This window comes from Bacillus rossius, chromosome 16, assembly GCF_032445375.1.
Source record: "Bacillus rossius redtenbacheri isolate Brsri chromosome 16, Brsri_v3, whole genome shotgun sequence".
In the NCBI taxonomy this organism is placed as follows: domain Eukaryota; kingdom Metazoa; phylum Arthropoda; class Insecta; order Phasmatodea; family Bacillidae; genus Bacillus; species Bacillus rossius.
This window is the reverse complement of record NC_086343.1, coordinates 33,679,075-33,695,431: the sequence shown is the minus strand read 5'-3', so window position 1 is coordinate 33,695,431 and position 16,357 is coordinate 33,679,075. Positions and strand designations below refer to the sequence as shown.

Here is a 16,357-nt window from a genome sequence, read left to right as displayed (position 1 = left end):
ATGTTAAAAACTGAGCAAGAATAACTTTCAAATGAGTTATTATGATTTATTATCGGTTTTAACGTTTATCATTTTCCCACATTCTACCACTAAAGGGGTGAAAAACCATTTGAATTTGTTTTTATTATAAAAGTCGTATCCCTAAAGATAATGAAGCGGAATGTAAGTTATGTGGTAGGATTTACAAGCATGCAAAAACTATCAACCCTTTTCTACAAATTACAGAAGTTAACTTTTTAAGAGGTTAAATATTTCAATTACTGTTTTAATATTAAAAAAAATATATTATGAACAAATCCCACAAATTTGTGCCTAAGGAAATGATAAATGAACATACATACGCTATCTTAGTTATTCAACATTCTCCGAATTATCACTTGTCAGTCTTAACAGAGGTTAATATTATTTTTAAAAAGTAATAAATTTATTTAATCTAATAAATAAGCTGGGTTTGGTTTTTTTTCTGGTTAACCAATATTGCTACATTTACTTAATTCTTAATATTTACATCAGTATCCTAGTGGGAAAGAAGAGATTGGTAAAAATTTGTATATAGGCCTACTGCTTAGTTAATAACAAAAAAAAAACCAAGATTAAACTAATAAGTTCGATAATAAACTTTATACATGTACTCTACATTTAAAAGAAAGATGCGATTGCATCAAATATTCTTAAAAACGGGATGTATTTGTCTAAATGTCAGATCCTTTGATTATTCTAAGCTTAGGTCCAACCATAGAAAATGAATGTGACATTGAAAAAGATTCGTAAACGTAATTGAAAAAGTATAGATGTAAGTTTAATAAATATATTTTTTAATTAACTACCGCATAAAATGGCAGGAAGTGTAATATCATCAAGGTAAACTATATCCTCGATCAGTCTAAAAAATAAGTTTTCAAATTCGATACCTAATCTTTAATAAAAATTAAAAATAGCATACCCATTACTACTTCGAAAACGGTTATTTTACAAAATATATTTTTATGCACCTGACGATTTATTGTGTCTGTTTATTTAGTCCAAATATTGGGAATTAATCATATATACACTTTTTTAAATTGTAAGATTTTAGCAACCCTCTTAAAATTGCAAGAGCGAAGACGCGAGTTATTAGCTATTCATTTAATAAGATTCTTCTGAGCGAAGCTTGGTCATCCAGATATTGTAAGGAAAATTTAGGTCACGCTTGACACCTCGAATGTTACAAATTATTTTACTTCCAGTTGTTATAACATTTTGAAGTCTTGTTCATGTAATTTTTAGACGAAATAAGTTATGCTTAAATTTACTGTCCATGCCGAACATTTCAAGTGGATATTATTGTAACAAACAATAGTCAGCTGAGTCGTCACTAATCTCAGCTCCAATGATATTGTCAAACTTAAGTTATTATGAACATAAATAATTGCACATAATAAAACGTAAGTTTACAAAATTAAAATAATCTAGTTTTGTTCTGAACTATAAAATTTTATTTGCAAATTAAAGCTTTTTATAAACTCAATACAAACAAAAAAGAATGGCCAGTACTTTGTAATTGAGTTTCTAACGAACCTTAATAACGATAAACCATTTTATCTACCTGAGGAAAGTTAAACACAAGAAAAGTGTGGTGAAATGAAAAATATTAATCGTTGTTTAAAACGGAGAGGTAACATTTAACAGTCGTTAATAAAACATTGTTTAACGACTGTGGTTCAATTGGTCCTTAGCCTTTTTTCATACACAACCGTTATATATATTTATAAACTGCTAGTGTGGTTGATTTATATTTTAATTTTAAAATATATCAAACGTAAATTGTTTCACCAATGAAGTCTCGTAGGCACGATCAAGCAGTATACGTCCATGCAATTTCTAAGCGCCGGATACTTCTGTTAATTCGGCTCCTCTGCTGGAAAAAAAAAGGTCTTGCGGGAACGATCATGGCAAGCAAACGTTCCATCTGCCTTGTGGTTCCCGGATACTTTAATTAAGAAAATGAGCATTATTTACATTATTTACAGTTAAGAAAACATAAAAGTTTCCTTAAGTTTTTCTATTGGCTTAAACATTTCGCTACCCGCCATTTTACGAGTCTTTGCCGCCGCGCGGGGGGTCCCACCCCATAAGCTGGGCAGACAAAGGGCTGGCAGGATGTCTCTTGGAGGGGGTGCGGGGGGGTCCCACCCCTTCTGCGGGGCGGACCAAGGGCTGGCAGGATGTCTCGTGGAGGGAGGTCAAAGCAGTGCAGGGGAAACGGTCGGGGTTATGACGAGGTCGGGGAACTGTCCACTGGCCGGTTAAGCATCAAAACATCAAAACATAATTAGGTTCCAAGTGGCACAGGTTTTCAAAAAATTATTTACAATAAAAAAAATTATGTACTCTTGTGAAAATACTTAACCTGTTTAATATTTATATTTTGATTAAGGTTTAATACTTTTGCTTTAGTGACGTAAGTAAATTAAAACATATTTGTTAATTTGTCATGTCATGCAGTTTCAACTCTGAACATGAAACTGTTTAAAATTACTGAAAATCAGTGAAATTTCATTTAAAAGTTCCAAAAATATTCAAAATGGTACAATTTAAACAGTTTCGCTGTTTTACAGTTTCACAATTTAAAATCCCGCTGTTTGGCAGCGATTTTTAGCAGCTTCATATTTAGACTGAAGGGACAGGTTATACAGGACACAACGTTTCAAATACATTTAAGAGGAAGGGCTGATGACTAAAATACGTCGTATTGTTTTCAATAGATTTTATGTCGTATAAATCTTTATATTGTTTAGTATTGAAAATTTGCTTTCGTAAAAGCAGAGATCTCGCTTTAAGAGTTTTTCAAGGATATTACATACTGTCTACTGACAGTTGTAATAATTGCAAAAAATGAATAAGATACTAAATGTCAATAATTTCCCCATTTAAAACTATTGTACCAGCCAGTCACTACATATTAGCTTATCGCAGTCAATTATGTTGTATAATATGTTTAACGAAGCCAAAATTTGGAAAACTATGTGACATAAAATTGTTATTGCTTAAAAATTTGAAAGAAAGAAAATATAGTGTGTTTTAGTTCCTATCTCTCCCCCTTAAGAAAATATAGGCTAACCTAAAGAAACCAATGTTCACAGAACCGCACCTAAGAAATTTGCGTTGCGATGGGACAAGTAATTGCGACCAGCATGAATAATACTGCGAAATCTCATTTGTACCCGTCTTTACCATCACCTAGACGGTGGTTTCAAATACCGAAAGCTTATGAAGTGCTATGCATTCCTGCTTTCCATCAAATAATGCATTATTTTTGCGATTGTGGTACGACTGTGCAATACTATCACGTCCTCTGTAAGGCAGACTCTTATTCTGTTTATTATACTTTCGTATAGGTACAGTATGGCTTAAGATCTGGAAAATTTGGAAAATTTTAAAAAGTTGATTTTGAGAGTATTAAAAATAATCTGGGAAATGTAAAAAAAAACCTCATTTGAGTTGTAAACTATATTAAATACAGTGTCCATCATATATTATTTACACTAAATGCACAAGTATTATCCATGTGTTCAAGCAATTGAATGCTAGTGGACTAATTTATACTTCGCGAAGAATTATATTAATGAAATGAAAATCGTACCATAAAATAGCAAACAGACAATATCTCTGCTCAATATGATTAGTCTTAAGTCTCCTGATTATAGTTTTATGCCTTTTTGGCTAAAAACAGCTGAAGATTTTGTATATTTTTTTGTGTCCATATGGTTGAAAAAATACCGTTTGGTTTTAAAAATGACTTGAAGATTATTGTTTTAAATAGGAAATCTGGTAAAGTGGAGACAATTTGACCGTAACACTGTGTAATAACCATTGGCATAGTTCTATTTCCCATCTGGATTAGCATTGGCACCGCCACATTTAGTCTGTAATGTAACGTTTCTCGAATTATACAGTTCTTAAAAGTAGCACCAAATGTCACTTGCAAATCATCACGTTTGTTTAAAAACACAGACATTTAGTTGCTTGCAAATAATTTTGACAAAGCAACAGTAGCATTGGTACTTCTTTTGATGGCTGTCGTATTCGATACATATGGCATGATGCAGAATACACCTGCTTGCTGTGTAAAGTTGGCGCTTGAACGTAAACGCTACTTAGTACATTTCAGATGGTTTGAACATTCAGGAATCTACTACTTACATCAATGGCCTTAGTCAAAAGCAGAAATTCTACTCAAACACAGTCTTTGTCATGCCTGATCGAACTTACAGTTTGTTAGGACAAACCTTTTCGTGTTTAAATGGATTATTGAAAAAAATAAACCAATTATTAATGTTTTAAAAGTTGTTATATTTAGCTTTGACGCAATATACGTTCCTCGAACTCTTATAAGCACCGTTGTTTATGACGCACATTTCTACTTTCTAACTAGTTCCGTAGTTGTAATATTTAATTTGAAACAGCGTTTTGACGTACATGGTGCCGTGGGAGCAGTGGCGGATCCAGAGGTTCACCTCTAGGAGTTCAGAATAGCCAGAGAAAATATGTCTTAAAATTACTAAATTTGAATTTAATCTACTCACACTACACATAACATCCAACCACCAGATTTTATGATTCTACAAGAAATTCATTAATTATATTAAAATATTTTATTGGTTTCAGAAAAAATCATTTCTGTCGGCAATATTAATGTAGCAGACAACTGGTTTTTCGCGGGGGGGGGGGGGGCACTTGCCCCTGGAGGGCTTTCCCCGCCCCCCTTGGATCCGCCACTGCGTGAGTGGAACGCAGTTTCCAGTTCTGTCTCTTCAGTGTACACGCGACGGATGTAATACGTATAACTACCACGTCGTAGGGAAATGCACACGGCATTCGGTAATTCACGTCGAGTGTGTGTGCGCAAGGAATCAGTTGATCACTAATAAGCCTTATTATTGTGCACACTTCAAAAACCGTGAACTTTCCTGCAGCGTGCGTTCTCATTAGGCTCAGTCTACCGTGACACGTAAATGGAGACGGATCACGTAAACGGAGACGGATTCACCGGAACATTTCAATATTGCGTGTCTGCTGCTTCTACAATGCACGGAAACGTAACAAATGAGAATGCATTTAAAGGTTACGAAATACTAATTTAACTATACACACACACACACACACACACACACACACATATACATATACATATATATATATAGCAATGCATGGGCAGAATTTACAGATGTAATTTAAATAAACCACAAAGTCAAAATATAACACTAGATATGCTTGTACTTAAAAACTTTTCTTAACGTATTTATAACATAAAACAAACATGGCTTCCACCGCAGCCTAGTACTAGGCTTCTAATTGGTCGCACGGAGCATAGTAAACGGAAGAGCTCAGCATTGCTGGGCTAATCAGTACGCGTGCTATTGTAGAAACTAGTGTTGGGCACCACCGACTAATTTCTTTTATTAAATAATTAATCATTATTCGTACTGTGCTATCGAATTACTATTCAATATTTTTAGTAGAATAACTTTTCATCCGCTGCAATCTGCAACCTTGTTATTAGTGACGAATGAATATGTCTGAACGACCGAAAACTGTTCCAATAACTATTCAACCTGCAAAGATATGATTTTTTGTAATACCATACTTAAAACCATAATCATCCGCTCATTGTTTACATAACAAAAATTACATAGAACTGTAAAATAATAGTAATATATTTTTTAATTAGTCTAATGATAAAATAAATCTTTTCAAAAAATTCTACATATAAAATATTTTTATTTGAAAGTAATATAAAATATTATTTATAATAAACGATAACCCCTATTATTGCTGTGCTTAAAGCAATATTACGAAAATAACCTCATAAAAATGTAATAAATTGATACCATCTTAAGAAATGACTTGTATAGCAAATAAAACTTAAAATATAAAACTTGCTTTGCAGGAAGATCCAAAACAGTACAATATGAATTATGATACTAATAAAGCATGTATTAGAAACTTTCAGATCACTTTGTGAATTATTCGTTCTTACTTGTGTGTATTTTAATGTAAACTTTAAACCAACATAACCATTTTACATTCGCTTTAAGTGAATCGGTTTGTTTAAAGTTTCTATCTGGTGTGCTATACTATCATTAAGTTCTAAGGTGGTGATTTAATCCAAATAATTGAAGGTTTTAAAAATACATTTTTTTGATTGGCATTCGTTCACGATGTTTTTATGGTGTTTCAAGGTTCATTGTAAAATAATAATCGCAGCTACCAGTTATGCGGAAATTCTGAATAAGAGCCACTTTTGTGGAAAAAATGAAATAAAAATTACAAAATGCATTAATTTTTTTACTTCCGGGCATGTTTTGGAATCATTGTCTAAAAAGGCGTAGCGGTACTTCAATTTTTTTGCCAATAGTTTAAATTTTAATGAATGTTAAGTTTAGGTTACACATTAGAAATACTGTGATATTGTGAGAATGGTCGATTAGGTTCGATACATTAAAAATAATTTAAGATACTCTGGTGATAAGTTTAACTATGTTAGCGACATTTAAAATACTTTAAAACAGTGTTGATGGTTTGTAAGGTTAGGTTAGCTACAGTAAAGATCCTGCAAAATCAATTCAAATATAGCTAACCAGCCATTTACACAGTTTTAATATATTTTGATGTAGCTAACCTAAACAACCGTTCACCAATTTAAACAGTATTTTTTATGTAGCTAACCTAACAACCATTTTCATTTTATTATGAAATCTTTATGTACTTAACCTCACTACTTTTTAAAATGATCATATACTAGTAAAACTACTTGAAGTATAAAAATTATCTTGGATATAATGCTTTTAAATATTCCAGGAAGTGAAAAAATGAATTTTTCAATTTTGTTTTTAAATTTTTTTTACAAAAGATATATCTGTGCTAGCATAACCGCCTGACAGCAGCTGAATAAAACTGTGAACTCCTTACCACAAACGCGTACTTGCTACTGGATTAAAGTTAGTGCTTTATGGTTTTATTAACCATCATTCAACCAACAATTCTATTTTTAAAATTTACCTACAATGATATATGATTTGTGAGATAGCATCATCAGAAAGTATAATCATGAAATGAAGCTCAAAGTGAAGTTGTAAATTAAGTTACTACTAAGCACCGATTGGCTGGGAACGAGCGATTAATTTAATCGAATGATTTTCTGATTAGTCGCGACTAACGATAGTTTAGTTCTATCGATTTAGTCGATAGTTTTTATTCTATGGTGCCCATCATTAGAAGAAACTCTGTTCCGTGAGATACGTCTCCGTTTAAATTATCTGTCTTCCTTTCCGTGTCATTGTAGAACGGGCCTTACATATGCGTAAAACTCCCCGCAAGATTAACGCCTGGATCACAGACAACTCCACTTCTCTTGTGTGCTTGGCGGGAAGCGGGCAATGACCGTGCAGGCGAACTGCCTGGAACAACTAGCTAAACGTGTACGCCTGGGGAGTATGCAATCCCGCATATCTCGTGCGTGTGACGGAAAGAGCATCTGTCTTAGGGGCATGCGATATTACACTTCGCCATCGCTTTGACACGTTTCCAGATACTGTAAGGAGGGGAGGAGATGAGGAACGCGAGGTGATTTAATGGTCAAATCACTCACACACCACCAAAGCGATCCGGGTTTGATTCCCGGCGAGGTCTAACCTGGAGTTTTTTTATAGTAAAAAAAAATGGTAGACGGTCTCATGAGCCGATGTGTTTTCTGAGGATACTCCCGTTCCCTCCTCTAATTGATTCTGACCTGGCCGTTCTCATGGGAGTGTTTGAGATATATGTTCCCGTATGTATATTTTATTTGCATTTTAAATTACAAACGATTATTTAATGAATAATTAAAATTTATTAATTAGAATAAATATTCACCATATTTATTAATTTTAATTATTAATTAAAACATCTCGATTTTTTTACTAAATTAAAAAGGTTATTTTATACATTTGTTTTAATTAATATTTAATACTGATTATTTATTTTTAAAAATTAATTTGTTTGAATTTACGTTCTGTTATTATTTTATTTCTATTAATTATTTGAATGGGAAATTAAATTTAGCGTTTGATTATGCCAAATGAGTATAACTTCTAACGCGGGTACATATGTACATAAGTACATTGGCCCATGGCTGCAGCCAATCAGGAAACACTCCCCTATCAGGCGAGAGTATGAAAGCGTAGAAGAACTTGTAATAACCAGTAGGTAACTCCACCCTGATGATGGCGACTGCAAAGTAGACCGAAAATTCTGTGATATATTCATCTTGGACGCGGCTACAACCCAGAAGTCAAGCTTCTTCAGGCAATGGCAGCGAAAGCTTACGATCTTTATAAGTACACGCTGCAATTTTATTTTAAATATAATTTGCAATGATATTTTTAATCAACGAAGAGCTCGATGGGAACTTAAGAGTTTATAAGTGTGAAATAACTAAAATAATTTATAATGAATGTTTCATATGAAACAACTTTATATATAAAAAGCATATTACTTTTAAAAATCCTAGAGAATTATTGTTATTATGTCACAAGTATCTCTTGTGAGTTAAATTTATAGCTGTTTTAGAATTTCATAAATGTGAAAAAAATCATTAAAAAATAAATTTAAAATTTGCATTCAACACGGTAGTTCATTATTTAAATTTCAAAATAAGATTTAAAATTGAAAAATTGTAGGCTAGCTAAGTGCAAAAATAAACTTTGATAATGTGACATGTTTTAAAACATATTCAGGTTATTTATCCCAATGGTTTTAATGGAGAAAATTGGAAGCTATTGGTTTTCCAATTAATATTCTTCAAATTCTACTGTCAAATTTATTTCGAGACGAAATTTTACAGTCTGGCAGGGCCTTAGTATCAGAGAGCTTCAAGATTTTTGTCGCGGGCAGTGCAACAGATGGCAGACAGTACGCCCAGTTAGAACGATCGATCTGTTTTAACACACTTGGTACCAACATTTAGACAACGAAAATAAGAATTACTTTCTCCTACCGAAACTTATTAATTATTAAATAACTATACAGATTTATAGGAAAAATTTCCTGTGACTAAAATTTCTTAAAAACGTTATTCATTGTTGATACAAAATCAATTAATCAACAATTTAACAATTTATACATAAGAAATTTTGAAATCGCACCTCTCGCCTATGGGTTTCATTTCGCACTCTCGCCTATGTTGTCAGTGTAGAGCTGTCCGCTAATAAGTGTCTAGTGTGTTTTGTCCGACTCCTCTTGCGATTTCTTTCCTAACCTAACTAAAACTAAATGTATTTGGGAGGGTTCCGGGTTAGGGAGGGAGACTAAGTGCGTCTCAGGTCGAAGCCAATACTCTCTAAGCATGCAGGAGGAGTAGCATGCATCATGTGCTAGGAGGGGGATTGGCCAGCCATGGCTGCGATTGGCGCCATGACTAACTCCCCTCACTGACTTGAAACATACCACGATGTACGTTTACTAAAGCAAGTATCCCAGACCCCTCCCATATAGTCGTGATATTTTCCAACCTGCAGGGGAGGAGCATACGGCTATCAATCAGCATAAATAGAGTATATCTTGGTGTAAGGGTAACTTTGCAATAAGGGATGACCACTAGTCTACTCATATACAAGAAAGATTTCAAGAATCTTTTTAATAGATCCCAACTCATCAAAATTAAGATATACATAAGTATTCCATGAATACAAAAGTTTACAACACGTTAAGCTAAACAGTACAATATAGAGTATAGCGTGACCGTAGTCGTCAAACCGTGTCTCTTACAATATGTGTTCGCTACACGGGCGAGAAGTCTTATATGTCAAACAGTACTACCTTAAGATTAACATTGAATACTTAATTCTACTCCTAAGTTCGTACACGCGCGTGTGGGGCGTATAATTTAGTTCGGTTATACAACAGTGTTACAGACTTTAAAATTACATACGTAAATATTACTAGTGTCACAGAAACGTGTCTTTAATTACTTATAACAACGTATATATTGGAACAGTGTTTCTGCAGGGGTTGGGCGCATCGCGCATATTTTCATAGTGAGCCTAAGCAGACAATATAAGGAAGCGAGGTACGTTCTACGTTAAGTATACGAGAGACGCAACAGAAGGAAACCCGATAGTGCAAAATGTACATATCCTCCTAAGACGGGAGCGGGCCGGATTCCCGGCCATGGGCGGCGCCGAGGACAAGAACTAGTATAAATGAAAAAAGAAAAAATTTAGAATTTTGAACGTGGCGGCCAAACGTAAGCGAAGGGGAATTCAAGCCACTACACACCAACACTCACCCACCCATGACCGGTGACCGGACGCACCACCCGCGACAAACTATTCGCACTAGAATTATGTACTATCTAAGAACGAGGCGAGCGCGCCCAGCCCCTTTATACTCTAAGGAAATTAGTCCGGCGTAAGAACACACACATGCATAGTTACAAGCGACAAGCAAAATCCTTCCGCGCACCACAAGCGCCTAGAGAGGGGACACGTTGACGTCAACACTGGAAGGAGAAAAGGAGGGGCAATACTCCGCTCAAGGGACGGCGCACTCACAGGTGAAAGAAAACAAAAAAAAACATCACGTAATTAATAAGATGTGACGGAAGCAGTGCGCCTCAGCACACTGCAGACTATCCTAAACTATAAACTATATAAGTTGGGCCCAGGTAAAACCTGCATAGACACAGGGAAAACCCTGGGCACTTACATGTGGGATGCAAAAATTACATGCATTAATATCAAGCAGGTTGGTTACGGGAAACAGAAGGATGGTTCTGGAAGAAGAGTTGGATAGAGTAGAAATTGTGGGCTTGGACTTTGTTGTACGCATTTCCATTTGGTTGGCACTGGTTTTTTTTTTTTGTCGTTTCCCGCCTGGCTGCCAGCCAGCCCAAATTAAATAAGAAAGTATTAAATAATAATAGTTAAAGTAGCTTGGCTTCTGGGTTGGTAGGTAACTACTCCCTGATGATGGCGACATGCAATGTCGACCGATACGTGGTGAATCATTCGCCGAGGACACGGCAACAACCCAGAAGCAAAGCTGCTTCGGACAATGGCCGTGAAAGCCTGCGAACATTAATAATAGTTGAAGTAGCGCAGCCAGCACTACCGGCATTAAGCTCTCTTCTGCTGGTGGTACCGCGACTGTTGAAGTCTCCTCCAGTGTTGACGTCGTCGTTGCCAACGGGATCAGCTCCTTCTCCGTCGTCGCTGACGTCAGGGTTCCCGTGGACGATGGCACAACCTCCATCGAGTTCGTGGTTAAAGACGGTGAAGATGCCGTCGGTTTCACAAGAACAGGTAATTACTAGAGACCTGAAAAATTCGCGGGTTAATTTCGTGTTATGCTAAAATTCAAATAATTATACCTTCGTGCTGCTTCTGCCATTGGTTCACTGTTAATCTGGAGGATAGAGACCCTCACTCATATAAGTGCCGAATCACAGGCCACCCAGTCGAGACGATTCACAAGTCAGCAGCCAATGTACAGGTGGCATTTGCCCGAGTGTGTAGAGGATGTTGGAGTCCATCCTGAAGGTCATTGAACCCGCGAATTTTCCCGGTCTCTAGTAATTACTAGGGACCCGAAAAATTCGCGGGGTCAATGACCAGCATGATGAACTCCATAGTTCTACGTACACTGGGTCAAATGTCACCCACTCATTGGCTGCTGTGTTTTGAGACGTCCCAACGTAGCAGCAGCCTGTGATTCGATACAGTTTTGGCCGGGTGTTTCTGATTGGCCCAGAGTGATCCAGGTGAGTTGTGAGCCAATAGCAGAGGCAGCACTGAGGTATAACTATTTGTATATTAGCCTATCGCGAAATGAATTCGCGAATTTTTCCGGTCTCTAGTAATCACGCGGCTTATGCACCGGAAGAAAGAAACCAGGTGATCCGCGTGCTTCCCGCTGGACGGTGCGTCGGGGCCGGCGGTCCGCGCGTGTCTCCTGACAGTGACCAGCCCGTGTGCCCCGTGTGTTGGCAGGAGCGGGACTTGGACCAGCACGTGGCCTACTGCCGGGACGAGCCGGCGGCGCAGGCGCTGCTGAACGAGGACGAGGCGGTGCGGGACTACTTCGAGGTGAGTCGTCGCCCGCCCAGCTGGCCGACCCTGCCTTCTTCCCACAGACCAAGTTCCCCGAAGTTCATGCTCGCTTTTTTTTTCCCCCCGTTCTATCTCATTGTATAAACTGGTGTGGCGTTAAATTTTGCGGTCGATTAGGATAAGTTAGCTACATTATAAATACTTTAAAACATCGTGGATGGTTGGTTATATTATGTAAGTATAGCTACATTAAAAATACTGTAAAATCATTTTATGTTTGCTTAGCAAATAACTTTTTAATATGTAGCTATCCAGCGCTAGGAAACCGTTTACATGATTTCACAATATCTTTAATGTAGCTATCCTAACCAAATCAACCGTCCAAAATGTTTTAAATTGTTTATGATGTAGCTAACCTAACCTAATTGACCATTAGTATCCTTTTATCAAGACCGCCATATTTATTTACAATGAAAAAACAACCGAAGATGCACGATCGGGTGTTTGGCTCTCTCGTCTGTGAAAAGAAGGATCCCCCATCCTGGTCAGCCCTGCAAGTTATCCACCTGGCGCTACTGGCAAAAACCACCGTAGTCCCAAAAATTATTCATTTGTTTTTGACGTGATAACGTCTTATAAATCGATGAACGCCGGCTGCACGCACGAAAAATTCTTACGTTTCGCCTGAGCCGAGCGTGCAAGAACCGGTCAACTACCGTGTGATAAAAATCTTCTATAATATCGAACAGGTTAAGGCGGACTTTTTAACTAATTGTTCTTTATTATATTTAAACAAATTATTTAAGTTAAATTTGCAAAAAGAAACTGTAAATAATATTTGAAAGTTAAAAAGTATGCAATTTTTCTTCAATGTTTTCTTATGACGTCATCACGTAAAATTATCGTCCGTAAACAGACTTTACAGACAACCCCCTTTTTTGACATTTCTGTGGTGAACCCTGGTAGAAAAATTTTAAACACAGTCTGTATGGCACAAGGCTCTAAAATATGACGCGATCACCAACAGCCACCAATTTCCACAGTATTGCAAGCATAAAAGACTGTTGTCCTTAGTATTGGTAATTATTTGGTTTTCAACTGCTTTCCTGCGTCAACAATCAATCAATAAAGAACAATCTTTTCATTTTTATCTCACCAAGTCAAATTTGTTTTGGCAAAAACTATTTATATCCAGCAAAGGAGGAACTTTTTTTTTGTTTGTTGCTTCTCCTGAAAAATTTTAATTTTTTGACTGCAGTTTGTTTTTGACAAAAGCTCATCATTTTTAATATATTTCCTATGAAAACAGTGCAATGGCCAGAATAATACGGGAAAATACACCCCCATCAAGAAAATTTTCCGCTGGTATACACCGTATTCGTTCATTGCCCGTAACTCTAAGCAAATTAGGTTATTTTTGACTTCTTCAATTGAATACTTTTTTGAAAATTACATTATCTACTAAGATTAACTATACACTATTATTTCAACATCACACACTGTTAGAAGTTACAATAAATTTACGAACCAAACCTTTGCCGCATTTAGACTTCCGTTATAAACAATGTAAACTCGCACGTGGAAGGAAGAAGAGTGTGTTTACTGTGGACTTGACAAGTAATGGAAATTTTTGTTGATGTTCCATTATTATCTTATTTTGAGTTCATGTTCGAAGTTAGTAAGTAAGTATGAATTGGTGTGTTGTACAATTTTGAATTAACCATTTGCCGTTTGTGTGTAAACTCTGTCGTAAAAACTCTTTATTCTTTTAGGGCATCGTTTATAAATAAAAATGTTTGTATATCAAAAATCTCAGGTTTCTAGGCTTTCCGATAAACAAAGACTCTTATTTATTTATTTATGAATGTTATTTAAAAATTTAACTCTAAGTGTACCACACGATTACACGTCTACTATATGTTCATGAAGGGATTGAAATATCAACTGGCCTTGAAGTTTCTCAAAACCAGTAAATAAACTATTGTTAAACCGTTTTAAAACAATCAACAATAGTTAAGTTACCAAATTATTATATATAACAAAAGTACGAATATATAGACGCATCCTAATATAGTATATTACCCTCTAAATGTATAATCTGTTTTGATAATGTACTTGCTGTTTTACTTTTGGATCGTTTTCCAACTAACTTACACTGGACAGCTGACCTTTAAAGAATATGACCTAGGGTACGTTAACAGAATACTCGTTCCAAAAATAAAGTCACTACCAGTGGTGGATCCAGGATTTTGGTTTTGGAGGGGCTTGACCCAGCTGAAGCTAGGCTTTATCAAGGCAAACCTAAAACAATAGTGGACCCAGATGCTTTTGGAGGGGGCTTGAGCCCCTTAGCCCCCCCTCTGGATCCGCTACTGGTCGCTATTAGGGATGTAACAATATTCGCATTCACTTTCGCGAATATTCGAATATTTCTTGACAATTGCATTCACATTCGCAAAATGCACGCAAATATTTTGAAAGTATGAATATAAAAACAAACAAAAAATATTTTTAAATGTGATAATAATACTAAAAAATATTAATTTCGTAGCATTTTTTAGACAAGCTACCCTATTTTATAAAAAAATAACTTAGGTTTTTCACTAAGGTAATTTTGCAATTATATATTTTATGAGCCTTTAGTTTAACATTTGGTACCGTAACAGGCAATAAAGCTTTACACACTATTATAAATTATAAAAAAAAATTGAAAACCAAAAAATATAAATATAATTTCATAAAAATAATTTTTTTTTAATTATTCGTTTTTATTTACACATTATTTTGAATTTTAGTGTTTTAAATAATTATATTCTTTGCAGAAACTAAAACATATTAATTTAAACAAAGAAAACCTTTCTTTTAAACTGTTATGCCAGAGATTAGAGAAAGTTACAGATGGAGCATAAGCTTTGAGCACTGTGGCCAGTTTGTTCACGTAAGAAGATGGCAGCCATTTGTTTATATAGTATATAGAAATGTAGTTTACGACATACTCTTGTACACAATCATTTTTATCGAGTCAACAGTCTTTATTTGTTTAATATTAATGCACTTTTCCACCCCCATACATACATCACTTAAGAGAAAATGCGATATTCTTCACGGAACAATATGGCGGTAACCTGCTTCCCCCTTACGTCCCCTGGCTTCAGCAGAGATACCTACAAACTGTGTTTATGCTCCATCTGTAACTGTCTCTAATCTGTGTGTTATGCCAATACTTAAACCTTTTTTTTTACTTTGACTGTTGTAAGTATTCAACTTCACTGAATAAGGTGGAAACAATTATAAACGTGGTGGCTCCACGGTAGTTCCGGCGGGCGACGCTAGGGCGAGCGACAGTCGCGCCAACAATTCCTACCAACACAGGATTTCAAAACATTCGCGAATGCCTAAAAGTTTACATTTATTACAGCACTAATCAATACCAAACGTCAATGACTTCACAAGGAAAAAACTATTTGTAGCAGCTTGTCACCATTAACTTCAGGTATCCCTTAATTATTTACTATGCTTTAATGATACTGAATTTTTTTTTAGAAATTTTTTATAGTCCAAAAACTGTTAGAACCAATCAGGCATTTTTAGATTACTCCCTGACCCCCTTTGAAAAATAATATAGTTCTTAAATTTGTACCAGATAACTCATCGAGCCTTAATCAAAATCGTCCAACGTTTCAACAGCGTGAAAAATACTGCTCTTTCACGAATATTGTCTCTTACTACCGTATGCCTGTGGAGGACAAGAAAGAGCTTACTACTCAGTCCAGATGAAGAACAACTTTCCCCAAAGCTACAGATATATAAAATTTGTCTGGCTCAACTAAATATTTTGACGAAGCTTGTTATAATTCTCGCTAAAATTACTTAGTAAAGTTTTTGATTGTTTGGTTTGATAGCAAACGAATTTCTGAGACGTAATCTGCAATGAAACAAAATACGCTAAATTTGGACTTGGCTCGCTTGGCTGTCAGGCACAGTTGTACTGCTACCTTGCTGAGATATGTGGCTTACAAAGTGCCTTGTTCAAATGGCAACACGAAAGGAAAGGTAAGAAAATAAAATACGAAACCATGATCATGATCACTTCAATATTCACACTGGAATTTTTTTTTCAAGGATAAAAAAAAACTGTTTTAATTTTGGTCCAAACGTGGTCTAGCACCAGCTGTTATTGAGATTGCTACAGTTATTATTTTATTTAGTTATTCAGTGATTGTTACGTTCATTCTCCAGTCGGTAAGCGCTTGGTAACTTGATTTCGGTTGAGTAACTGCAGATATTAA

At 35.6% G+C, this 16,357-nt stretch overlaps 1 protein-coding gene across 6 annotated transcripts in view; it reads left to right on the top strand.

Moving 5' to 3' along the window:
- Positions 1-16,357, top strand: part of LOC134539976 (obscurin) — a 570,520-nt gene that overhangs the window by 229,272 nt on the left and 324,891 nt on the right. For all 6 annotated transcript variants that reach the window (XM_063382379.1, XM_063382380.1, XM_063382377.1 and 3 more), the window contains one exon: positions 12,009-12,104. In XM_063382379.1, the coding sequence (XP_063238449.1) occupies positions 12,009-12,104 (96 nt within the window). The remainder of the gene's footprint in view (positions 1-12,008; positions 12,105-16,357) is intronic.